The sequence below is a fragment of the Sus scrofa genome, chromosome 3 (assembly GCF_054392235.1).
Source record: "Sus scrofa isolate SSC_HxYL_T2T_F1_AM1 chromosome 3, Sscrofa_HxYL_maternal_Yorkshire_Landrace_v2.0, whole genome shotgun sequence".
NCBI classification, from domain to species: domain Eukaryota; kingdom Metazoa; phylum Chordata; class Mammalia; order Artiodactyla; family Suidae; genus Sus; species Sus scrofa.
The window spans coordinates 3901455-3926043 of record NC_139385.1 but is presented as its reverse complement, the minus strand read 5'-3'; the positions used below and the strand labels follow the sequence as shown (position 1 = coordinate 3926043).

Here is a 24589-nt window from a genome sequence, read left to right as displayed (position 1 = left end):
TTAAAGAGCTATTAGGATTTTGTACTTGGATGTTTATTCTCCCTGCCCCCACACCCTGGGCTGGCCCTTGAAGGATATTTGAATGGGAGGTGGGAACCCAGGATCAGGCCGGGGAGGCCCTGCACTTTGCACTGGCCAGTGACAATAGCAGGCCACCGGCCTTTCCCAGCATCTGATCAGCTCTATCTCGGAATCCAGGCTGTCAGCCTCCCGGGGTTGATTTAAAAAGATTAATCAGTGGGCCTGGGTGGTGGAGCCAGGTGATCCCGCTGATAAGGGAGATTTGCGGGGTGCATCCCCCTCTGGGTGGAGGCACAGGGAGGCCCCGGGGAGGTTCTAGAATCTGGAAGGGCCTCCGCAGCCCCCTGGCTCCCTGAGCTTCCCGGTTCTTTAACGCTCAGCCCCAGCGTTTTCGTCTCTCCTCACTTGTTCATTTAGTCAGCCAAGGATTTCCAAGTGCCTCCTGCGTGCCAGGCACGGCGCCGGCCCTGGGAATCAGCGGTGACCCAACACACATGTCTTTGCTCTCATTGGAGCGGCCATCCTGGTGTGGGGGCCAGGCAGTAAACACAAGTCAGCCAAGGAGGTCATTTTAAAGAGAGATACAGGCTGGGAAGGACAGAAGACACTCCCCAGGGTCTCTTTGGGCCAGAGGGGTGGGGGGCTGCGAACCTTGCGAGTGGCGGGAGGTGGGGGGACCCCTGCCGGTCCCCGGAGGCCAGTGATTTTCAAACGATGAGGAATGAGAAGGCACTGAAGGGTTTTAAATGGAAAGAAGTGACTCCAATTAAGGGACGTTTTACCGAACTGGTCTGGACTCTTGAAAAATGTGAAAGGCACACAAGACAAAGGAACGCTGAGACCTGTGCCTGATTCCAGGAGGCCCCAAAACTGTGACAGCGGAAGGCCATACAGGGCTCTCACTTGGATCTGGGGTCAGGGAAGAAATTGCTCGAAAGGACATCCCTGGGGCCATCGACGAAACTGGCATCTGGACGGTAGATTAGCCGATGGCGTCCAATCAGCATCACGTTTCGGGAAGTTGGTGGCTGTGATCATGGAAGCGAATGTCCTTGCCTTTAGCAGCGAGGACACTGACGTGTTTGGGGACGGGGATGGGATGCCTGCAACTCACTCTCAGGCGTGGCTCAGCAGGAGAGCAAAAAAACCCTCTCTTGTCATTTATACACACGGGCGGCAACGGCACATCAGGCGACTTCGAGTAACACGTCGGATGGGAAAGCGGTTCCCACGGCCGGCCCGGGAGCCGCTCGTGTGGCAGTTGTACCGTTTGTGAGCTGTACTCTTGTCAAACTTTTCTCTTGAGTTTGGAAGTATTTCGAAATAGGCATTTAACAAAATGAGTTTGGATTGCTGCCTAGAGGCTGGTCGCCGGCAGAGACACAGGGAACAAGTCAGCGGCATCAGGGAGGTGGTGGCCTGGGGGGCAGCTGGAGGTGGCCAGGGTGTGGTGCCTTGTGGGAGGTGGGGCAGATAAGGAGGGGGCCACAGATGGCTCCTGGGTCAGGGCTGCTTTTGGAGGAAAGGGGAGGAATGGATTTGAGAAGGCGGCGACTGGGCCTTCTCGACTTGGCTGTGGCCCGCTCGGGGTGCTCTTGGTTCCAGGCGTGCATCGGTCTGCAGTCTGATCTTGCTTCACGGCCACCAGGCCACGTGGAGCCCTGTCTTTGGTCACGTGGGGTCCTGTCTTTCACGCAGGCTCCATCCACCCTCATCACGCCCCTCCCCGCCCCTTACTTCCCAGCCCGAGATCAGAACAGGTCCTGGGCCTTCTCCAGGGGCTGCAGGGAGCCCTGGCCAGGGCTCATCCTTGGCCCCCAGGGCTGGGGTCCTTGCCACACCACCTGCCCACCTGGCACCTGACTTTGGAGGAGGTCAAGGCCACTGAGTGGGAGTCGCCCAAGCTCCTCATCCCCTTTGCAAATAGTTTTGCACATCCTGGGGCTTCATGAACCAGCTGGGGTTCTGTCTTGCCGTCACCAGATAGCTGCTTCCTTTGGAGGGCCTAGGGGCAGAGGTCAGAGTGCCGGAGTTTGGATCTGGCTCCTCATACGGAGTGCGTGACGACTCGAAAGCCTCGATTTTCTTAGCTGTGAAATGGGTCGCTTAGCGGCCCTGAATTCATCGCGTCGTCGTGACGTTTGAGCAAGAGCCAGCGAGGCGCCTAGCACAGGAATAGCCCTCTGCAGAAGTTAGGGTAAAAGTGATGGCTATAATTATATTTGCCATTAACCGATGACTCACGGATTCCTTGCTCCAGTCTGATCTCCGACGGCCTCTGCGACTGTGTATGTAGCCCCTCTGGGTGGTCCAGAGGCTCCTTAGGCTCCAGGGTCCCAGGCAGAACCCAGCATTTTTCTTCTTCTTTTTCGGCGTAACAGATGCGTACAGATGCTCCGTAAACAGGCTCGGTCTGGAGCGGGTCTGTACGTTGCGCTTCTTCTCCAAAGCGGACACACCGGGCTCACCACCAGCCAGCTCAAGATCAGGACATTTCAGTCGTCCAGAGCTCCTTCTGCCACCTCCTGGTCACTGTCCACCCCACCCCAGCCTCTTTCTTCTGTTACCTTAGATTCGTCCGGCCTATTTTTGACCTTTTCCGTAAGGGGGAATCGTGCGTGCAGCCCGCCCCTTTTCGTTTCTGGCTATTTCCAAGATTTGTCCGCATCTAAGGTGCCTGCGGATTTCCCGTTGCAGCGTAGTGTCTCGCTGGGTGACTACAGCACGGTCCCCCGCTCTTCTGTGGATGCTGAGTTGGGTTGTTTGCCGTGTTTGCTGGGAATAGTCCTCGTTTTGCGGGATATGTGTACTTAGCATCGAGGACTGGAATTGGCGGGTCACAGAGTATGTGTAAACTTGGCTTTTCCTGCTGTGAGCTCTCCAGAGGTTGCATCATTGTGGAACCTGTTCCCACCCCAGCGTCCCCATCTTCCGACCACGTGCTAGTGTCAGTTTCTTTAAATCCTCTTCATCCTGGTGAGTTAGTAGCAGTATATAAGCTTGTGTGCCTTTTATTGTTTTTACTTTTTGCGCATTTTATTTTTTTGGCCACACCCATGCCATGTGGAAGTTCCCCGGACCAGGGATCGAACCTGCCTTATAGCAGCGACCCAAGCTGCTGCCGTGACGATGCCAGATCCCTAACCCTCTCTGCCACAAGAGAAGTCCCTGTTTTTTTGTGCATGTTAAACACACAAATGTCTTTTCTGCGTTTATTTTTTAAAGCTTTATTGAGGACTACTTTGCATCCTGTAAAATTCACCCATGGAAAGTGTACAGTTCACGCCTGTTTTATGCTTAATATAAACTTCAGCGTAAAGTTACACATCATTTTAAAAGTCAGACAGGGAGGTCTCTGGTGGCCTAGTGGTTAAGGGATCTAGTGTTGTTACTGCTGTGGCTCAGGTCGCTGATGTGACATGGGTTTGATCCTTGACTTGGGAGCTTCCATATACTGTGGGCTCTGCCCAAGAAAAAAACGTCAGATGGTGCTAGAAGGAATAGAGAGAGAATTGTGGTCTCTTGGCTCCTGTCTCCCAACTCCTGATGGCCCCTTGTAATTCTCTTGGCTCTTTCTTTGCCCCCCCCCTTTCTCTTTCTTTCTTTCTTTTTTTTTTCTTTTGCTGTTTAGAGCTGCACTGGCGGCATATGGAGGTTCCCAGGCTAGGGGTCGAATCAGAGCTGCAGCTGCCGACCTGCCCCACAGCCACAGCAACATCAGATCTAAGCCGTGTCTGCGACCTACACCACAGCTCACGGCAATGCCGGATCCTTAACCCACGGAGCGAGGCCAGGGATTGAACCCGAAACCTCATGGTTCCTAGTCGGATTGGTTTCTGCTGCGCCAGGACGGGACCTCATCTTTGGGCCTTTTCATCCACCTTGCTCTGTACTAACCTGCTCCTAGCACAGGTTATTTTTCATATTTTGTGGTTCCTAATTGAATGAGGAGGGTTTTGCGTAGACTGCCCAGGTCTTCATTGTGACTCTTCCATCTATTACTCTGAGGTCCCAGGCAGGTTCCTCTGAGTCTTGTGCCTTGGTTTTCTCAGCTGTGAAATGGGGTGACAAGAGTATCTACTTCGAGGGAATTCAGTAGTCAGTACATATAGAACATTTAGAACAGGATCTGCAGGAGTTCCCGCTGTGGCTCAGCGGGTTAAGAACCTGTGAGGATGTGGGTTCGATCCCTGGCCTTGCTCAGCGGGTTAAGGATCCAGCAGTGCCATGAGCTGCGGTGTAGGTCGCAGATGCAGCTCGGATCTGGTGTGGCTGTGGCTGTGGTGTAGACTGGCAGCTGCAGCTCCCATTCGACCCCTAGCCTGGGAACCTCCATGTGCCGCAGGTGTGGCCCTACAAAAATCCCCCCAAACCTCCAGTATCTGGAAACTAATAAGCACCAAGTAAATGTTTGTTGTTATCGCCTCGCCCCCTCTGCCACTCCTTCTGCTTCCTCTCTCCTCCCAATGGATCGGGAAGACAGTTTTGTTGAAACCATGTTTATTATTATGGCTTTGGGTTTGTAAATATTGTTCCTATCTGAGCTGCAGGGTAGAATACTACTCGTTTCTTTATTTCTCTTAGTTGCCGCTTTTTCTCCCCCTTTGCGGGGATTCTTCGGCTCTCTGTCTTCCAGCTCTTGGGACTCTTTGCCTGTGCTCGCATCTGTTGCATGAGCGGCCTCTTTCTTTTCTGGAAGCATTCCTCCCTGCACTTTTCCGTCTTCCTGCCCGGGTCTGGTTCGCCTGGCACGCGGGCCTGGAGACAGCCATCCGCATCCTTCCAGACCCCTTGCCCTCCTCTTTCCTGGTTCACACGCCTTCCTTTTCCCCGGCTTTACTTCCTTGTTTTGGTGGAGCGGATCCTGCAGGTACTTTCAAAGTACCTGCAAGACAAGCAAGCTCTTTCTGAGGCCTCGTGTACCTGAAAATGCCCCGAGTCTGCCTCCACACCTGACTGGCTTTTTGGAGATAATTTGAAGGAACCGCAACATCACCTTCTAAGTTCCAGTGCTGCTGTGGAGGCTGTGATATTATTTGGATTCTTGCTCTTTGTCCATGAAGTTTTTTTCTCCCTTTTATAAAAGGCTTAAAATCTTTTCTTTTCGGTATTTTCTAGGGCTGCACCCGCGGCATATGGAGGTTCCCAGGCTAGGGGTCTAATTGGAGCTGTAGCCACCAGCCTACACCGCAGCCACAGCAACTTGCCATTCGAGCTGTGTCTGCCACTTGCACCACAGCTCATGGCAACGCCGGATCCTCAACCCACTGAGCGAGGCCAGGGATCGAACCCGCAACCTCGTGGTTCCTAGTCAGATTCGTTAACCACTGAGCCACGACGGGAACGCCTATAAATGCTTAAAATCTTTTAGAACCCCGCCGTAGTGGAGCCTGGGCTCTGAAATTCACTTGCGGGCTCTTCCAGGTAACGTGCTCTGTGACCTTGGCCATGTTACCTAACCTGACTCTCTGCCTCCATTGTTTTCTTTTGTAAAATGAATGCTAGTGCTCACCACTTATGGTTCTTAGGAGGGCTTTCTGCATTACCATTACTTTTATTGGTATTTTAGAATCTCCTTCCCACCCGGTTTGCTGCTCTCTCTGCTGCTCCCGTTAGATCCTGGATCTCCTGGTTCCATCATCGACTTTTCTTGTCCTTTCTCTGTTTCCTTTCTTTCTTTTTTAGGAATGATTTTTACTTTTTCCGTTATCACTGGTTCACAGGGCCTGTCATTTTTCTGCTGCACAGCCAGGTGACCCAGTTACACATTCACGTATGCCTTCTCTTTTCTCACATTATCGGACTCAGACTCCGTCATAAGTGACTAGAGGGAGTCCCAGGGGCTTTGCTGTTTTCCACCCCTTTGTTTCTTCTGCTTTCCAGATGTTCTCAACTGTGCCTTCTCGCCCTTCGATTTGATTTTTTAAATTAGGTTATCATATCTTTAATATCTAGGTGTTCTTTCTCATAGCCTGGATGCTCCTCTTTTTTTTTTTTTTTTTTTGTCTTTTGTCTTTTTAGGGCCGCACCCGCGGCACATGGAGGCTCTCAGGCCAGGGGTCCAATGGGAGCTGCAGCCGCCGGCCTGCATCTCAGCCACAGCAACACCAGGTCCGAACCACGTCTGTGACCCACGCCACAGCTCACGGCAATGCCAGATCCTTTAACCCTGTTGGATGCTAGTTGGGCTCTTAACTCACTGAGCCACACTGGGAACTCCTCCTTTCTTTTTTGATAGCGTTTCGTTCTTGCTTCCTGGATACAGGATGTCTTGTCACTTGGAGGCTGTAGGACTTTTATATTTTTTTGGTGGCGTTTTCTTCTCTCACGGGTGGCCTCGGTTCTGGCACTTTTTGTTTATTTTTCTTTCACATTGGAGACTCCCTGGGTGTCTGGGGCCTGGTTCTCTGGGTGTTTTCATATTTAAGAGAGGCGCTCCCAAGCTGATGGGGCTGGGATGCGAGGGGGGGCCTTGTAGACCCCTGTGGAACTTTCTGAAGTGTCGAGGTGTCCCTTCTTCTGGCTTCCTCAGTCTCCCACGCTCGAGTCCTGTTTCCTGCCTGCGGGGACTTTAAGCCAGGCTGCAAGGCTTGAGGATTTGTACTGGTTTTCATTGGGGGCCCCCCCGCCAGCCCCAAGGATCCGACCCAGGACCTTCAAGGGCGCCCTCGTGCCCCAGTAAACTGTTCCCTTTTTAAACTGTGTGGTTGTGGCATCCGGGCAAGGATTTGTCCTGCTGGATCTCTGTACCCCCGAGTCTGGGGTCCGGCCCCCTCCTCCCCCGGCCTGAGGAGGCCCTCCCTCCCTCCCTCCCTGGGCCGAGACCTCCGTTGGGGGGAAGAGAAATCAATGGGGAAATCCTCGGTAATTGCTTTAGAATTGAGAACGTCTGGAGCCCTGGGGCGAGGCTGGGGTGGACGCATTTGCATATCATTGGCCGGGCCGGGGCCTTGACTGCTCTGGGCCGTCCTGGGATTCCCTGTATTTAGATTCGAGCACCTACTTGGTGGGCTGGGCGTCTGGTCCGCGCGAGGCTGAGTCCTAGCCCACCGGGGGGCCCAGATTCTGGGCTGGGGGAGGGACGGGCGTTCAGCCCCGCTGGCCCTTCCCTGGCTGCCACCTCTTCGGGGAGGCGCTGGGCGCTCCGTGGGCTGCAAGATGCCTGCTGGGGTCTGGGCGGCCGGGGGTCAGGGCTGGCCCGGCGGGAGGGGAGGGAGGCTGGACGAGGGAGCGGGAGGAATAAAGCCCCTCCTGCCTGCCTGGGGCCAGCCCCCGGGCCCGGCGGGACCCCTCCTCTCCTGGGAGGCGGGGCAGGGGCCTGCGATCGGGTCTGGTGGCTTCAGAGCCTGCATTTCGCTCGGAGGAACCCCAGCCGCTCAAGACTCTCAGCCACGTGTACCGCACGGATGGGAGCGTGGGGACGTTGGCAGTGGCCAAAGGTGCTGTGGCCCAGTCACAGTGCCAGGGCTGTGCAGGGTAAGCCCCCCCACCCCCAGCTCTGTCCCTCAGCCTCGCTCGTCTGCCTGGTGGCACCTTCTCGGGGAGAGGGGAGTGCCCCGAAGCACAGGACACAGGAGCAGCTCCCCTCGCAACGCCTTTCCTTTCTTACTTGCCCTTCATTTTACGGTAGAGGAAAAAGCAAGGCTCAGAGAGGTCATGTCCCCTCCCCAAGGTCACACAGCCAGGAGGTGAGGGCTCTCGGGTCAGACCTGAGCGCTCTGGCGAGACAGCCAGGGACTGGGGGTGGCGGCAGTGTGAATAAGAATTTGTCTTTCTCTTCCTTGTTTGCTTTCTGGGTTTATTTTAACTTACTTGTTTTGGTTTTTGCAAATTTTGTCAATGTAAGAATTTCATGACAATTACTCAGAATTTAATATTTTCCATACTTACGTTCAGATTGGCCTCCTTGCGCCCTCAGTTTTTTAAAGGATATTTTTCATTGGGGTGGAAGCGGCACACAGATGAGCAGAGATCTGGAGTTCTCTTGTGCGCAGCGGGTTAAGACTCCGGCGTTGTCACTGAATCAGCTTGGGTTGCTGCTGGGGCGTGGGTTCCTTCCCTGGCCCGGGAACTTTCACGTGCCCCGGACGCGGCAAAAACAAACAAACAAACAAACCCCAAAACCATCAAAAAAACAAAACCAGAGATCATAAATATATACTGTTCAATTATTTTGGTGAAGATTAAGAAACCCAGGGTAGGAGTTCCCATCGTGGCACAGTGGAAACAAATCCGACTAGGAACCATGAGAGGTTGCGGGTTCGATCCCTGGCCTTGCTCAGTGGGTTAAGGATCCGGCGTTGCCGTGAGCTGTGGTGTAGGTCGCAGACGCGGCTCGGATCCTGCGTGGCTGTAGCTGTGGCTGTGGTGCAGGCCGGTGGCTACAGCTCTGATGAGACCCCTAGCCAGGGAACCTCCATATGCTGCGGGTGCGGCCCTAGAAAAAGGCAAAAAGACCAAAAAAAAAAAAAAAAGAAACCCAGGTTAAGAAAGAAACCCAGGCTCTCTGTTCATCACCTTGTCCCAAGGTGACCCTTCTCCTGGCACTAAGCAGGATGTCTTGCGATGCCCTTCCCGTTTGTGGAAGCACATAGTGTGTCCTCTTGGGTGTGAGGGTGTGAGCTCAGTCCGGCCCTGCTCGCTGTGGTTGTGCCTTGTGGAAGGGGTTCCCCTCCTAGGAGAATGTCCCTGTATATCCAGCTCTTGGTGGACATTTGGGTTATTTTCCAGTTTGGGTTACTCCTGGTGGGAAGGTCATGGTTAGAGGACGCGGCAGGTATGACGCTGATGAGAACGGACCCTGCCCTTGAGCTCAGCCAAGAGGCCGGGGAGCGGTACTGGGAAGTGGTGCTGGGACCATCTGCCTCGCGGGGGGCATTTCCGCACACTTACGGGGGCGTTGCTGGGTCAGAAGGGTTTCTGGAGCCTGCCAGGCTCTTTGCATGGTCGTGCTAGTGATGCCCCCTCTGGTCCGGCACAGACACCATCCATCTTTGCTTCTTGACATCGTAAGCCTTCTGGCGGGTGTGTAGAAGTTTTACTTCATTCTTCCTCAGTTAAGAGGCTGAGTTACCTTGTCCTGGATCTGCTGCTATTTGGACATCCTTATCTGCTGCCCTCTTGTTGAATCTTGCCCGTGTTTACACTGGGTTGTCTCTCTCTTTCTTGTTGACTCGCGGGCGTTCTTTATATATTCTGGATCCAAGCCCTGCATGGGTGACAGACCACACGTTTCTTCCCTTGAGGTGGCTCACTTTTTCATTCTCCTAAGGGTGTCATGTGATCAAAAGACGTTCCTGATTTTAATGTGGTTTGGTTTCTCGGTCTTATCTTTATGGATAGTGCTTTTTCTGTGGTCTTTAGGAAAGCGTTGCCTGCCCCAGGTCATAGAGAAATTTTCCAGGTTTTTTTTTTTTTTTTTTTTTTTTTTTTTGCTTCTTGCTTTTCTTCTTTGGCCACTCTGTGGCATATGAAATTCCTGGGAGTGGATCCGAGCTGTGGTTGTGACCTGTGGCAACACTGGATCCCTAACCTACTGTGCTGGGCCGGGGATTGAACCTGCGTCCCTCTTGTAGAAGCTTTTGCCTTTCATGTTTGGATCTGCAGTGCACCTGGAATTGATTTTTGGGTGGCGGTGGGGCACCTAAGAACAGGGAGTCCTGACCCCACAGGCCCGGCCCTTTCATCTACCCACGAGCCGAGGCCACACCAGCTTCCACACTGCAGGTGCCTGTGTGTTGGTATTTGACGGCATAAGTCTTGCCACGTTGTTTTTCATCTTCAAGGTTGCCTTGGCTTTTTTTTTTTTTTTTTTTTTTTTTTTTTGTCTTTTTGCCATTTCTTGGGCCACTCCCGCGGCATATGGAGGTTCCCAGGCTAGGGGTCTAGTTGGAGCTGTAGCCACCGGCCTACACCACAGCCGCAGCAACGCAGGATCCGAGCTGCGTCTGCGACCTACACCACAGCTCACGGCAACGCCAGATCGTTAACCCACTGAGCAAGGGCAGGGATCGAACCCGCAACCTCATGGTTCCCAGTCGGATTCGTTAACCACTGCGCCATGACGGGAACTCCCTGGTTGTTTTTTTTTTTTTTTTAATGGTTTACACTCAATTGTGCTGTTTTAAACTTTTCTTAATTAAAACATAGTTGATTGACAATGTTGTGCCAATTTCTACTCTCCCGCAAAGTGACACAGTCATACATATATGTATATATTCATATACATACATATATCCCTTTTCTTATATTGTCTTCTATCAAGGGACGAGAAAGCTCTTTGGGGCCCCTTTCAAAAGGGCGCTAATGCCGGAGTTCCTCTTGTGGCTCAGCAGGTGAAGAACCTGACATGGTGTCTGTGAGGATGCAGGTTCGACCCTTGGCTTTGCTCGGTGGGTTAAGGATCCCGTGTTGCCGAGAGCTGTGGTGTGGGTTGCAGATGGGGCTCCTATCCTGGGTGGCTGTGGCTCTGGCGAATGTAGGTTGGCAGCTGCAGTTCCAGTTTGACCCCTAGCCCAGAAACTGATCTATGCTGAGGGTGTGGCCCTAAACAGACAAAAAGAAAAAAATCAACTGGGTGTATGTAGTTCCCTGTGCTGCACAGCAGGACCGCATGGCTCATCCATTCCAAGTGTGATAGTTTGCATCTACTGTAAGCCGCAAACTCCCCGTCATCCTGCTGCCTTGGCGCTTCTTTTTTTTTTTTGGTCTTTTTAGGGCCGAACCCGCGGCATATGGAGGCGGGGGGTCAGATCAGAGCTACATAGAGCTGCCGGCCTACACCACAGCTCATAGCAATGCCAGATCCTTAACCCACTGAGCAAGGCCAGGGATCGAACCCGCAACCTCCTGGTTCCTAGTCGGATTCGTTAACCACTGCGCCACGACGGGAACTCCTATAACTTTTGCTTTTAACTGATAGAATACGTGTGTTTACCACTGTAACTGTTTTTACACGTACAGTTCGGTGGCATCAGGTTCATTCACCTTGTGGTGTAACCGTCACCACCGCCACGTCCGTAACGCGTCCATCTTCCCAAACTGAAGCTCTGTCCCATTAGACCTTAGCTCCCCACCCCCACCTTCAGCCCCTGGCGCCCAGGCTTTGAACTTAACTCCTCCAGGGGCCACAGAAAAGTACAATCATAACAATATTTGACCTTCGGTGTCTGGCTCATTTCACTTTGCATCGTATCTTCACCGCTCATCTGTGTCAGGTCAGGTGTCAGAATTTCCTTTCTTGTTAAGGCCGAATGATAGTTCACAGCATAAAGATAGACTATGTTTGGAGTTCCTGTCGTGGCTCGGTGGTTAACGAATCTGACTAGGAACCAGGAGGTTGCGGGTTCGATCCCTGGCCTTGCTCAGTGGGTTAAGGATCCAGCGTTGCTATGAGCTGTGGTGTAGGCCGGCGGCTACAGCTCCAGTTGGACCCCTAGCGTGGGAACCTCCACATGCCGTGGGAAATGGCAAAAAGACAAAGATAGACTACATTTTGTTTATCCAGTAAACCCTTGGGTGCTTCCAGCTTTTGGTTATTGTGAAGGAGTGTGGAGAAATCTCTACCGGCCCCTGTCTTCAATGTCGTGTCACTTTTTTTTTTTGCTTTTTAGTGCCGCACCTGCGGCATATGGGAGTTCTGAGGCGAGGGGTGGAATTGGAGCTGTAGCTGCCGGCCTGCAGCACAGCCACAGCAATGCAAGATCAGATCTGAGCCCCGTCTGCAACCTACACCACAGTTCATGGCGATGCTGGATCCTCAACCCCCTCAGTGATGCCAGGGATTGAACCTGCATCCTCACGGATGCTAGTCAGGTTCATTACTGCTGAGCCAGGCCGGAACTCCTCTGTGTAACTTTTAGAGGCAGGTTTTCACACCCCCCCGCCCCCTCCTCCGCGGTTCGGAGTGGGGCTGCATTAAATCTCTAGATCACTTTGGCTGCAGTGAGCCTCTGAGTAAATGCATCTTTGCCCAGAAAGATGGTTCCCTTGCGAGGGACCCCAGACGTGGGTCTGGGCCACAGGAGCCTGCAGATCTGCTTCCCTGAAGCTGAGGATGCGTTGGCTCTGTCCTCCCCTCCCCCCGTCAAACTCAAAATGTGCTGACGTGTTGGGTGACATCTTTTTTGGTTGTTTGTTTTGTTCTGTTTGGCCACACCCTCGGCGTGGAAGTTGGAAGTTCCTGGGTCAAACCGCAGGAGTGACCTACACCACAGCTGTGGCAATGCTGGGTCCTTAACCTGCTGTCCCCCACGGAAACTTCCAGTGTCATCCTTTTCAGATACCTCTTTGCCATGCTTTTTCCTGAATCGGGCTGTTATTTACTGTCCTTCATGTGTGCATTGGGATTCTTATTGACTGATAAGGCTTTTTCTTTTTTTTTTTTTCCTTCTTTTTTCACTTTAGCGCTGCTCCCCAGTCATACAGAGGTTCCCAGGCTAGGGGTCTCATCAGAGCTGTAGCTGCCAGGCTACACCACCGTCACAGCAACGCAGGATCTGAGCCGTGTCTTCAACCTATGCCACAGCTCATGGCAATGCCCGATCCTTAACCCACTGAGCAAGGGTGGGGATCGAACCTGCGTCCTCATGGTTACTGGTCGGATTTGTTTCCACTGTGCCATGACGGGAACCCCGGGCTCGTTATAAGACAGGGCATTAACCATTCTCTGGCTTAGCTGTTACACAAGCCTCCGAATCTTGGGACCTGGGGGTGTCTGAAGGTCATTCCGTCCTGAGGGTCCTTGAACTGTTTTCAGCTGCTGTCATGGCAACGGCTGAGTCACATGGCTGTGCTCGGGGCTAGAATGGGCCCTTTTTTTGGTGTCAGTCCTGATCTGACCGTGCCGGGCAGACACTCTGTGGCATCCCGAGGGTGCAGCTCCTTTGCAAGGCCGGGAGCTTTTAAAACAGGGAAGGGAAGCGGATTTGTTCCCTGTTTGCTTGGGGAGGGGTCTGGGGGGCGGGAAGGGATGAAAACAGGGTCTGGGGTCTGGGCGGTGGGCCCCAGGGGAGCGGTGTCGATTCTGGCGTCAGCGCCTCAGTTTCCTCATCTGTAAAAGCATCAAGAATCCCTTCTCCCAGGGTGGCTGGGGGTGGGTGGAGACAAAAGGAATGAAACCCGACCTTGGCTGTGAAGTAGAAGCGGCCCCCTTTTGGTCTGTCCCTCTGCCCAAGCTGATCGCGGCCTTGGCCATCCGCGACCATAAATATGAATGGAGCACCTACTGCATACACTTACTGGGGCAGGGGTGGGGCTGGGGCCGCTGGGGATGGAGCCAACCTACGTAGGGGTACAGGGGTCCGCATCCCGCGCCCCCACACTGGCCCTTCTCCTGTTTGGGACAGAGCCCAGGCCGGCAGAATAGGCCTGCAGTGCCTAGAGTATTTATCTGACCCTTTCAAGAAAAGCCTGCCGACTCCTGTCCCAGTGGGTGGAGAGGGACAATAAACAGGGAACTACAATAAAGAAGGAACTAATGTGTATACGGTGTGATAAGTGGTGATAAGCAAGGGGGGGGATAATTCAGGAAAGGGCGTGGGGGGGCGGGGGGGGGGGGCCTTGCGGGGCTGAGATAGTCCCAGTCAGAGCCGGTTAGGGAAGGCCTCCTCGGCCAGGTTCTAAGGGAAGGGAGGGAGGTGTATACACTTGGGAGTAGGCAGATAATTTGCTGTCCCAGGGGGAGGAATGGATTCCAGGCTGAAGTGCAAAGGCCCTGGGGTTAGCCTGTGGGGCCGAGCGGTTCCATATTTAGCCCAGCCTGTGCTAAAGTCCTTGTACCCTTGGTGACCTCATCCTGGTCCCCCCTCCTCGCTCCCACTGGCCAGGGCTTCAGGGGCCTGTTACGTAGCTTCTGGAAGGGTCGCCAGCGACGCCATCCGTGGGCAGGATGCCTGGCTAAGGCGGCCTCACTGTTGCCTTCTCGGTGGGGCTGTCGGCATATGAGCAAAGGGTGCCTCTGGACAGGCCTTCGTCCCCAGCCCTGCGCTCAGGCCGCCGGCCCCAGTGGTGGGGGAGGAAGGAGAGGGGGAGCAGACACCTTTTGGGGATGTGAGTCCTGTCTCCTGATGATCTTGGCCAGCCTCGGCGTCAGCCAGCCCCGAAACCCTTCCTCTGTTTGGGGTGCTGATGAGGGGGGCGATGCTGGCTGAGAACAGGCTGGCCTGCACCCCGAATGCACGGCCCTGGGCTGTGTTCCCACGGTGCGGTGTGGGGTGGGTCCCAGCTGGGGAGGGTCTGCTGACCTGCCGGAGGGGGCCCGGCCCGGCGGGGCGGGCGGCGGGGGTGTCTGTGCGCAGCTCCCTGCCAGTTATGTTCCCAGAGGGACCCCAGAGCCCCTCCTCTAGGCAGTGGCAGGGGCCAGGGGCCCCATAGCCAGGCCTCCGTGTCTCTTACTTGGCCCTGGGGACCAGAGAAGGGGGAGGACCATTTTCTAAGCCTCCCCAAGGGCCAGGACGTGTGTGTGTATGTGTGGGGGGGGTCTGTCTCTCAAGGTCCTGGGGACAGCTGCCAGACTGGAGCCAAGGCCTTGATGTGCTGTGTGCTTGTAGCGCTAGCTGAGCCACTTTGGTTGTCTAGGCCTGGTGACCCCGGCCAGTCTCTCTGAGCCTCAGTTTCTTAGTCTGTAAAATGGGGGAAACAGGATTCCCTGGTTCCCAGGGCTGCAGGAAGATGCACCAGGATGTGCCAGCCCACGAACTGCTGTGCCCATGCGCCCTGGGCAGTGGGGGGGGAGACACAGACTCGGGGCTGGATTCAGAGGCAGAGAGAGAGGCGCTTCTGTGGTGGTGCTGTTTTGGGTTTGTGTTTTTTTAATCGAAATGAAAGTCACATAATGTGCAGTTAACTTCTTGAAAGCATGCAGTGTGGTGGTATTTGGTGCATTCATCCTGGGCAGCCATCAGCTCCCTCTGGTTTCCAATTGAAAATTTTAAGGAAGGACAGATGGAATTTGGGTAAGGGTGGTGGTCCCACTCAGACCGTGACCTTGAGCAGATGCTGGGCTTTCCCAAGCCCCCGATGGTGTAACTCTGCAGCATGCGCTTTGCAAACGTGACCACGTTTTATCTCTGCATCCACCTGGGCGAGGTGATCTGGCATTAGCCTCAGCAGCCGTGGGTCTGTCTTGCACGGTCCCCTGGGGGCCCCTCTGTCCACCCCCTGTCCGTGGTGGGGGCCTGGCCTGTCAGAGGCCCCAGCCCTGCCCCTGTTCCATTTTCCAGCAGGGAGGAGCCTTCAGCCCAGACTGTGGCTAAATTAAGTCTAAATTAATTAAAATTTCATAAAATTGAAGATGCGGTTCCTCGGTCTCATCAGCCACACGTTTCAAGTGCTCAGTAGCCACAAGTGGCCTGTGGCTCCTGGAGGGGCCGGCAGAGATCTGGGGTGGGGGCGGGCGCTGCTGGTTCTGGGCCGGGGGTTGTCACTGGATGTCCCAGGTCCTGGTCCTTCCAGGCTGGCGGCAGGCCAGCGGGCACGCTCTCCCAGGGGTCCTGGTGGCCCATGAGTGGCCGCCCCGTGAGAGGGCTGTGGGCTGCAGCTGGGCTGGGGCGGCAGGCTGGAGACTCTGGTGGTGTGGGGTGGGGGTCAGCTGCCACTCCTCCACCCCAGAGCGACCAGGCAGGACAGCTCGGGGTGGCTCGTGCCTCCTCCGGTGTCAAGGTCCCCTTCTTTCCTAATCTCCTTTTGCCCCGAGAGGATCAGATACCGTGCAGGTGCCCAGGCCCAGAGTTGGTGTCTGCTGTGGGCCAGGTGCTGGGCACCTCGGAGGCGGACGGTACCGCCCACGGGGAGGGACCCCCCTTGAGGGGGACACAGATGTAGGCTTCCAAGTTGTCCTGGGCAGAGGGAAGACCCGGAGGTGGGGATGAGCCGAGGCACCGCCTGCGAGGGGACAGGCAGCAGCGTTCCGGCCACCGAGAGCTCTCACTGCTGCTTTCGGAGCAGAGTTTGGGGAGGGGGGGACAGCGAAGCTGTGCAGACAGATGCCATGGTCGTGGGAGATGTACGTGGCTCAGCAGTTAACAAACCCGACTGGGATCCACAAGGATGAGGGTTCAGTCTCTGGCCTCGCTCAGTGGGTTCAGGATCCGGTGTTGCCTTGAGCTGTGGTGTAGGTCACAGACACAGCTCGGATCCATTGTTGTTCTGGCTGTGGTGTAGGCTGGCGGCTGCAGCTCTGATCTGGCCCCTAGCCTGGGGACCTCCATGTGCCATGGGTGTGGCCCTTAAAACAAAGAAAAAAAAGCCCCTATCAGGCTTGCTTGTCGCGGGGCTGGCGGTCAGGTGGGGATGGTGTGCCCGCTTCACAGAGCTGCACGCCGCTGCTGTTGGAGGGCACAGGCCCGCCACCTGCTCCGCTGCCGGGCCTGAGGGAGGGACGTGGGGCACCGTTGAGCCCTGTGGCTGGCGGGAGCCGTTGGTGGCATCCGGGCCCCAACGCCCTGCCAGGCCTGGGGTGCCGCTGGGCGGGTTTCACAAGCCTGGGCAGGGGCAGGCCCGGGCCGCCGGGCTTCCGCGAGGCCCGGGGCAGGAAGAGCTGGTGGCTGATGTAAGCCCTTGCGCAAACCTCGGGCTGCCGGCTTCCGGAGCCGTCCACCCGCCCGCCTGCCGAGGAGGAAGCCTGGGGCCTGGCGGGCCCGGAGCCCCGCTGCCCGGGCTTGGGCCGCATGGGCCGTCGGAGCAGCCCACCATGGCCCTGGGCCCCGAGGGCTTGGCGCTGGAGTCTGGTGAGGAGGCTGGGGTGGGGTGGGGGGCCCTCCAGACGTGGGGTGGTGGTGGTGACAGCACATGGGACCAGAAGGTGTCCTCCCATGGCTCCGCCCGCCGCGTCGCCGCTCTGGGGGACAAGGAGGAGGCCCTGTCCCTTGTAGCCTCGGAGAGGCTGGTGGTGGTGGGGTGGGCAGCTGCCGGTATCCTTGTGTGCACCCTCGAGGGCCCTCTGGGGCTCCTGTGTCCCCCGGGAGGGGGCGAGGGAGCTCTGGTTGTGCGCCGGGACCCCGAGGTTGAGCGGGGGTCCGGGAGTCCCTGTGGGCCGGGTACCCGAGTCACACACGTTGTCTGTGGGGCCCCTGCAGTCACTGCTGCAAAACGGTGCCTCTTCTCGGGGTGGCGTGGGAGAGGTCACACGTGGGGCGCAGGGACTCGTGTCTCCGGCGGGTGAGCTGGTGCCAGTGCTTTCAGGGTGTGGGCGCGGCGGCTGCTGCTGATCATTCTTTATCCTGGTTGTTAAGTGCCAGCTTCCTTACCCAGCATCCTTCTTGGGGGAGGCCTTGTCACCCATTTTTGCTGATGAGCAAGCGGCGGCCCGGTGAGGGCAGTGCCCTTGCCCAGCTCTCCAAGGCCTCCCCCCGGGCCTGTGAGCTGGGGCCGGCCGGGGTCTCCCCCTGAAGGGCGGGTGTGTGGGGCGTAGAGGCAGTGCCCCTGGGTGGCAGGCCTGAGGCGGTGTCCCCGCAGGTGGGGTGTGGCGGGGTGGGCGTGGTTTCCACCAGGCTCCAGCCCAGGGTCCTGGCCAGCAGCAGTTGGCCCCACACCCCGACTTGAGGGACCCCAGTGGCAGGGCCCGCCCCCTGGGATGGGGCCCAGGCTGCTGCCCTCCTCACCCACCGGTTCATTTGTTGATTCACTGTCTTCCTGGGGTGCCGCTGGGCGTGCATCCGGGAGTCACTGCTCAGGTGCACTCCGCCTCCTCGCTGAGCCTCCGCTTCCTCAGCTGTGAAATGGGCACACAGTTCCTCCCTGGTCCAGGAGCTTGCAACGTGAGCTCCTTCCCCCTCCTCACTCTGAGGCTTCTGGAGGTCCCTGCCCCCCACCTGCAGCCTCAGCTTTCATCGGGGTCTGGGGATGGCCACTCTCCTGCTGAGACGGTTGGGTGCCCTGGAGGCCCCTGGGTCTCCCCCGGCAGTTTTCTCCAGCCCTGGGTCTGGCTGAGTTGAACCAGGCCTGTCCTGAGTCCAAGGGGCCGGGTGGGGCGGGGGAGGTTTCTTTGACCCCCCCACCCCATCCCACCCCACCCACCACGGGCCAGGGTCACCTGAGTGGGGAGAGGTGTGGGGATCACAGGGCGGTGGGCTGGGCACCGGTGGCCTGCGGCTGCCTGACAGCCCCCCCTTCTCTCTGCAGGCGAGGCCTTCTTGGGCAGCTTTGTGGCCAGCGGGATGGGGCCCTCAGCCTCGTCCCATGGAAGCCCGGTGCCCCTGCCCTCTGACCTCTCCTTCCGCTCCCCCACCCCCAGCAACCTGCCCATGGTGCAGCTGTGGGCCGCCCATGCCCATGAAGGTAAGGAGCGAGCCAGGAGGGCGGGCCGAGGGCCATCGGGCCGCCATCCCCAGCCCTTCTCAAGTCTGCCCACCCCCCTCGGCCACCAAGGTCACCCCTCCACACTGTGGCTGGTGGCGCCCAGCCCTGGTCCTCTGGCCTCCCTGCTGTTCCTCTCATGCTCCGTGCTTCCTCTTGTCGCTGTCACAGGGCCTTTACACGTGCTCTTCCCTCTGCTTGCAGCCCTCGCCCGACTCCCTGTTCATCCTTTGGGGCTTGGCTCAGAATGTCTCACCCCAGCCCTCTCTTTCCCCTGGGACGACAGACTTCTCTGTGCGGGTTTTTTTTTTTTTTTTTTTTTTGGTGAAATACCTGTTTTCTCACCAGAGTGCGCTGCAAGGGCAGGGCCCCGTTTGTTCTGCCCACGGTCACCTTGACAGCTGTAACCATGGGGGCAGTGGACCAGGCGCCCTGGGGCTGTCTTGTTGCCATTCTGCCTTGATGCCCCTAAGTGTGGGGCGCGGTCCGCCCACTTGGCTTCCCGCTCGTCCAGAGCAGATCCTGGGCCTCCCTGGAGCCTCAGTTTCCCCTCTGTCTGTGAAGGGATGGGCCTGAGGGGACCCCTGAGCTCCTCCCCACTTCTGGCTCTGGTGGATTCTAGAGGCCAGGTGCTCGCTCCCGCTGGCTGTCTTCCGGGTGCCCTGGGGGCTCCCAGGTCCTGGAGCATCGGGGTTTGGGGAGCACCTGCTGCAGGCTCTTGCTCTCCTGGGCCTTCCCCTGCCCACCGTCTCCCCACTTCTGTGCCAGACTGTCGCCTGGTGCCTCTGTCATTGTCTGTGCCTTGCACAGTGGGGGCGATCCTGCCTCCGGGTCTGGGCTGGTGGATGGTCCTTCCGGGCTGGGGTCCCCACCCCTCCCCCCGAGCCTGCCACCTCCGCCAGCCGGGCAGGGGCTGGAGGCGCCTGCGTGCCGTCAGCTTGCTCCTCTGCTCTCCTGACTCCCTTTCTCCTCCTTTTGCCAACAAACACGAGTCGTAAGAGTAAGGGTAGCAAACGCGCAGTGCGCTTCCTGTGTTGGAAGCGCTGCGTACCTGGACTCCCTTTATCCTCAGAACGAGCCGCGAGGCAGGGACTGTTGTGTCCGCTTTACAGGTGAGAAAGCAGCGGGACCGGTGCCTGCATAGGCGTGTGGTTTCGGTGATGAAATGAGATCATGCGTATCAGGTGTTCCTTATTGTTTCGTGGTGGTTAAGTGCCATCGTCAGGTGGTGCTGTGGGGGAAGACGTGGGCCCAGCGTGGCCAGGGACGGGTCCCGATCCCTGGTTTCAGAGGGAGCGCTGGGAGCACGGGGGACCCAGTGGGCCTGAGGTCCTATAGGACCCACAGCCCAGGGCGGGAGGCAGGATCTCCCCCAGTGCCCGTCTGCCTGGCCTTCTGGGCCCTGCCGAGCGGCTCCTGGGCTTCCTTCTCCGCCTAGCTTCTGAGGCCTCTTGTTTCTTTGTCCGGGGCTCCCTTTTCCTGTCCTCTCTGCCCTGTATGGCTCTGGTTCTGGGCATTGCTGGTGGGACTGGGTGGGGGCTGTGGGAGGTTGGGCGGATGCCTGGCAGGAGGAATTCCCCAGCTGGGAGACCCAGCAGTGGGAGATGCTAGGTGACCTGAGGTTCAGAGAAGGCAAGCGATCTGCTTGGGGTCACACAGCAGAAGTTAAACCTGTAAACCACTCAGCTGGGTCCATGCTGAGGTTGAGAGTTCTGGGGACCCCAGTGCAAAGCCAGGCTCCCTCTGCTGAGGGACTTCAGTGGAGCGGGGCCTCTCTGAGCCGCAGTTTTCTCATCTATAAAATGGGGATATTAACACGCTCTGCCTCACAGGTTTTTTCCCTCTGCGATTTAAACGAGAATGAAAAAGGCACAGGCGCTGGTTGAAAGGGCTTGGTCTGTGCTGAGAACCGCCCTCTGCGTCATCGTCATTGCCCTCCACTGGGTCCACTTTGAGTCTCTTCCTGGGGGCTGCTGGGACTGGGAGGGGGCAGCCCCTGCTCTGGGGACCTGGTGGTGAGCCTCAGGGCTCCCAGCACCAGGGGGCCGAACGCCAAGACACTTTATTTCCAAGAAGCAGGGGGTGGGAGGAAGCTCCCAGTGGGCGGCCTGAGGTGTCCCAACTGGCTTCTGTGCTCTCTTCCAGGCTTCTCCCACCTGCCCAGCGGGCTGTACCCATCCTACCTCCACCTGAACCACCTGGAGCCCCCCAGCAGCGGGAGCCCCCTCCTCAGCCAGCTGGGCCAGCCCAGCATTTTCGATACCCAGAAAGGTCAGAGGGCAGGAGTGGGGAGTCTGGAGGGGGCTGTGCAAAATGAGGTTGAGGGGATCACTATCTCTGCTGTGTCTCCCAAGACCCCTGCCCAAGGTGCTTTTTTGCGACCCTCCCCCAAACCTCCACTCCCCCATAGCCTTCCCGAGCCTTTTAGTCCTGCAGTCCTCACCTGAACCTGTTGCTCCTCTGGGCAGCTCCTAATTCCGGCCTCGCCCCCTTTCGCAGATGAGCAAACCGAGGCTCAGAAAGGTTCGTTAGTAGGTGGCCAAGGCGAGATTGCAACTTGCTTCTCCATTTCCAGCTGCTGCCCTCTCCAGGGCTGTGCTGCGCGCATGGCCCTCCCTCTCACCCTGGGGTTCGGGGCACCGACAGGGCCTCCCCTCGGCTCTGTCCCCTGCAGAGGGGGTCCTCGCTCACGGCTGCGCTCTTTCTTCCCTGCAGACGGCTTCTACCTGCCCGCCCCGGGGGCTCCGGGCGCCCTGCACTCTCACACGCCCTCCTCCAGGACCCCAGGCGGCCACTCCTCGGGCGCCTCGACCAAAGGCTCTTCTCGCGAAGGTCCAGCCAAGGAGCGGGCGGGCCGCGGCGGGGAGCCACCCCCTCTGTTCGGCAAGAAGGACCCGCGGGCCCGCGAAGAGGCGGCGGGGCTGCGCGGCGTGGTCGACCTGACCCAGGAGGCGCGGGCAGAGGGCCGCCAGGACCGCGGGCCCCCGCGCCTCCCCGAGCGCCTGTCGCCCTTCCTGGCCGAGCCGGGGCCTCCGCGAGTGCCGGGCACGGCCACCACCGAGTCCAAGGGCAAGAACTTGCCGCCGCCGCCGGCGCTGAGCCTCTGCAACGGCACCGCGGACGTGGGGCTCCCCGCACTGGTGGCCGAGGCGGCGCGCGGCGCCAAGGAGGCGGCGCGCCAGGACGAGAGCGCCAGGCTGCGGCGCGCCGCCGAGGCCCTGCTGCCCGGGCCGTGCCCCTGCCCCTCGCCGCTCCCGCCGCCCCCGCCCCCGAGCAAGGGCCCGCCCGCGCCCCCCGCCGCCTCCGGGGCCTTCGCCGCCTCCCAGCCCGGCCCTGCCGGCGTCTACACCATCTTCCCCGCGGCGGCCGCACGCGAGCCCGGCCGCGAGCACCGTGTCGTGGCGCCCACCTTCGTGCCTTCCGTGGAGGCCTTCGACGAGCGCCCGGGGCCCATCCAGATCGCGTCGCAGGCGCGCGACGCCCGGGCCCGGGAGCGCGAGGCAGGCAGGCCCGGCGTCCTGCAGGCCCCGCCCGGGTCCCCGCGGCCGCCCCCGGACCGGCCCGAGGGCCTCCGCGAGAAGAACTCGGTGATCCGCTCCCTCAAGCGGCCTCCGCCCGCCGAGGCCCCGGCGGCGCGGGCCGCGCGCGCCTCCCCGGACCTCCGGGCCTACCTCCCCGCCAAGGAGCTGCTCAAGCCCGAGGCCGAGCCTCGGCCGTGCGAGCGCGCCCCGCGCGGGCCTGCGCCCCCCGCCTCCCAGCAGGCCGCCAAGCTCTTCAGCCTGGAGCCGGGGCGGCCGCCCGCGCCCGGCGGCCCTGAGCACAAGTGGAAGCCTTTCGAGCTGGGCAACTTCGCCACCACGCAGATGGCCGTGCTGGCCGCGCAGCACCACCACGCCAGCCGCGCCGAGGAGGAGGCCGCCGCCTCCAAGAAGGCCTACCTGGACCCCGGGGGCGCGCTGCCCCGCGCCGCGGCCACCTGCGCCAGGCCCGGCGCCGACATGCACGCCGCGGCCCACGGGCCCGGCGAGGCCTCGGCCATGCAGAGCCTCATCAAGTACAGCGGCAGCTTCGCCCGCGAGGCCGTGGCCGTGCGGCCCGGAGGCTGCGGCAAGAAGAGCCCCTTTGGGGGCCTGGGCACCATGAAGCCCGAGCCTGCTCCCACGACGGCCCCCCGCGCCCAGGCCCGCCTCCCACACCCCGGGGGCCCTGCAGCCCCCGGAGGCCGGCAGCTGAAGCGGGATCCAGAGAGACCCGAGAGCGCCAAGGCCTTCGGCCGAGAGGGCTCCGGTGCCCAGGGTGAGGCAGAGGTGCGACACCCGCCCGTGGGCATAGCCGTGGCCGTGGCGCGGCAGAAGGACAGTGGCGGCAGCGGTCGGCTGGGGCCTGGGCTGGCCGACCAGGAGCGGTCCCTGTCGCTGAGCAGCGTCAAAGGTGGGTCCCGGCAGGCACCCCTCCCCCTGGCCTCGTCCTCCCCGTGGCGGCCCCACCTCTGCTCTCCGTTTCCTCCTGTCTCCTAGGCTCCCGTTCCCGTCTCCCCGCCTTCCCCGTACTCCGTGTCCTCTATCCCACTTGTGGGCTGCGGCTGCTGCTATTTAAAGTTTATTGCTTTTTCCATTATGCACATAGAAAAATGTGTAAAACTCAGAAAAGGATGAAGAACAAAAGGGACCATTATATTTTCTCACCACCTTGAGCGCTCTCAGATCTTTCCCCGGATTCATTTGCTGGTGCGATCCGCAGAGCTCCCAGTGCCCCAGGATCTTGGGCCTCCTGCGTCTTTCCCGTGTGGGTGGGCTCCTCTTGGTTTTGCAGACTTAATGAGTCTCGTTTCTGGCGGCCTTTGCTCTTCTGTCCAGAGCATGCACCCTGGTTCGGTGAGCCGTTCTCTTGGGGCATTTGAGTTTTCCTTTCTCGGGTGTTTTTGTGTTTAGGAAGTTGCATCAAATCTTTTCGTGCATTGCGTCTTCCTGATGTTTTGAGTCACTTTCTAAGAATAGATTCCTAGGAATAGATTAGCTTTAAGCTTTCAATTCTACGTCCTTGAGGGAGGTATTGTGCCTTACTTACCTAGTTCAGTGTCCCCAAAACCTCGCCTGGGGCTGACACATAGTAGGTGTTTGGTAAACGAGTGGTGAATGTGACAGACGGAAACTAGAATTCGGAAACTAGAATTCTGGAGTTTTTGTGGTCTCAACGTGGAATGCCTTCGTGACTTCTAGGTAGTTAGAGATCTTATGTGCTTATTTGACTGCTCAGAATGGTATTTTAACATCATTTAAAAAAGTTGCTGGCCGTTCCTGTTGTGGCTTCAGTGGGTTACGAACCTGAGTAGTAACCACGAAGATGTGGGTTCGATCCCTGGCCTTGCTCCGTGGGTTAAGGATCCGGTGTTGCCATGAGCTGTGGTGTAGGTTGCAGACATGACTTGGATCCTGCCTTGCTGGGGCTGTGGTGTAGGCCGGTGGCTACAGCTCCCATTGCACCCCTAGCCTGGGAGCGTCGACGTGCCACAGGGTGTGGCCCTAAAAAGAAATAGGGAAAAAAATGGCTAAGTTTGGTCGGAGGACTGGTGCGCTTCCTTCTGTTACTAGTGAGGTTGAATGTTTTTCCAGATCTTGGTTAATGGGTTACGTTTTCTTCTGTCCCTTGTGTATTTTGCTGTTGGGTTTCTTTCTGGGATTTTGGAGGGCTGATCTTCGTGGCCTTTTGGTTGGAACTCTGGACTCGGTCTGCCCAGGGCGAGCCCACCGTGGGTCAGGCACTGAGGCTGCCTGCTCCCTAGGCCATGGTTAGTGTGTCCTTGGTGCGGGGTTGGCAGGCCGGGTAAGGGCCGTGGAAGCCTGTCCGCCACCCCTTGCTGGTGCCACTTCTCAACGTGTGGCCTGAGTTTCTTCCCTGTATCTCTGGCCCCACCCCCAGCTCGCTCCCAGGACTCACCAGCTGCAGGCTCAGGCTTGGCCCACATCTGGGCCCCCAAGAGACCTCCCCCTTCCCTGCACCTCCCAGACTTTCCTGCCCTGGGCTGCACGGGCATCTTGGGTCCCTACCCTCCCTGGGCCTGGCCCCGCCTCTGCCCACCCCAGCTGACTCCTCCCTGAGCTTCATCCTCCCTGTCCTGTCACAGCTGCCTCCTAGACCTGCAGCCTCAGTCCTGCTCTCCCAGGTGAGCCCAGTAAGGCTCGAGGCCCGCCCCCATTCCTCGCCTGGCCCCCCCCCCATCTAAATACACCACAGCCGCAGAAGGACTTGATCCACCCTGAAGGCTCAGAACAAG

At 58.3% G+C, this 24589-nt stretch overlaps 1 protein-coding gene and 1 long non-coding RNA gene across 7 annotated transcripts in view; one reads left to right on the top strand and one right to left on the bottom strand.

The window, feature by feature from the left end:
* TNRC18 (trinucleotide repeat containing 18) overlaps window positions 1–24589 on the top strand; it is a 93995-nt gene that overhangs the window by 5615 nt on the left and 63791 nt on the right. For 3 of the 6 annotated variants that reach the window (XM_085016304.1, XM_085016305.1, XM_085016303.1), the window contains exons 1-4: window positions 16235–16748; window positions 18142–18297; window positions 20461–20586; window positions 21031–22746. In XM_085016304.1, coding sequence (XP_084872430.1) covers window positions 16235–16748; window positions 18142–18297; window positions 20461–20586; window positions 21031–22746 — 2512 coding nt within the window. Of the gene's footprint in view, window positions 1–16234; window positions 16749–18141; window positions 18298–20460; window positions 20587–21030; window positions 22747–24589 lie in introns of those variants that run through there. The other 3 variants (XM_021086041.2, XM_085016306.1, XM_085016307.1) reach the window with 2 other exon arrangements.
* Window positions 14809–19437, bottom strand: LOC146404338 (uncharacterized). The gene is made up of 3 exons (XR_014840030.1): window positions 19367–19437; window positions 17626–17731; window positions 14809–17307 (listed from the first exon to the last, which is right to left on the bottom strand). It is a non-coding gene; the product is annotated as an uncharacterized LOC146404338 (long non-coding RNA).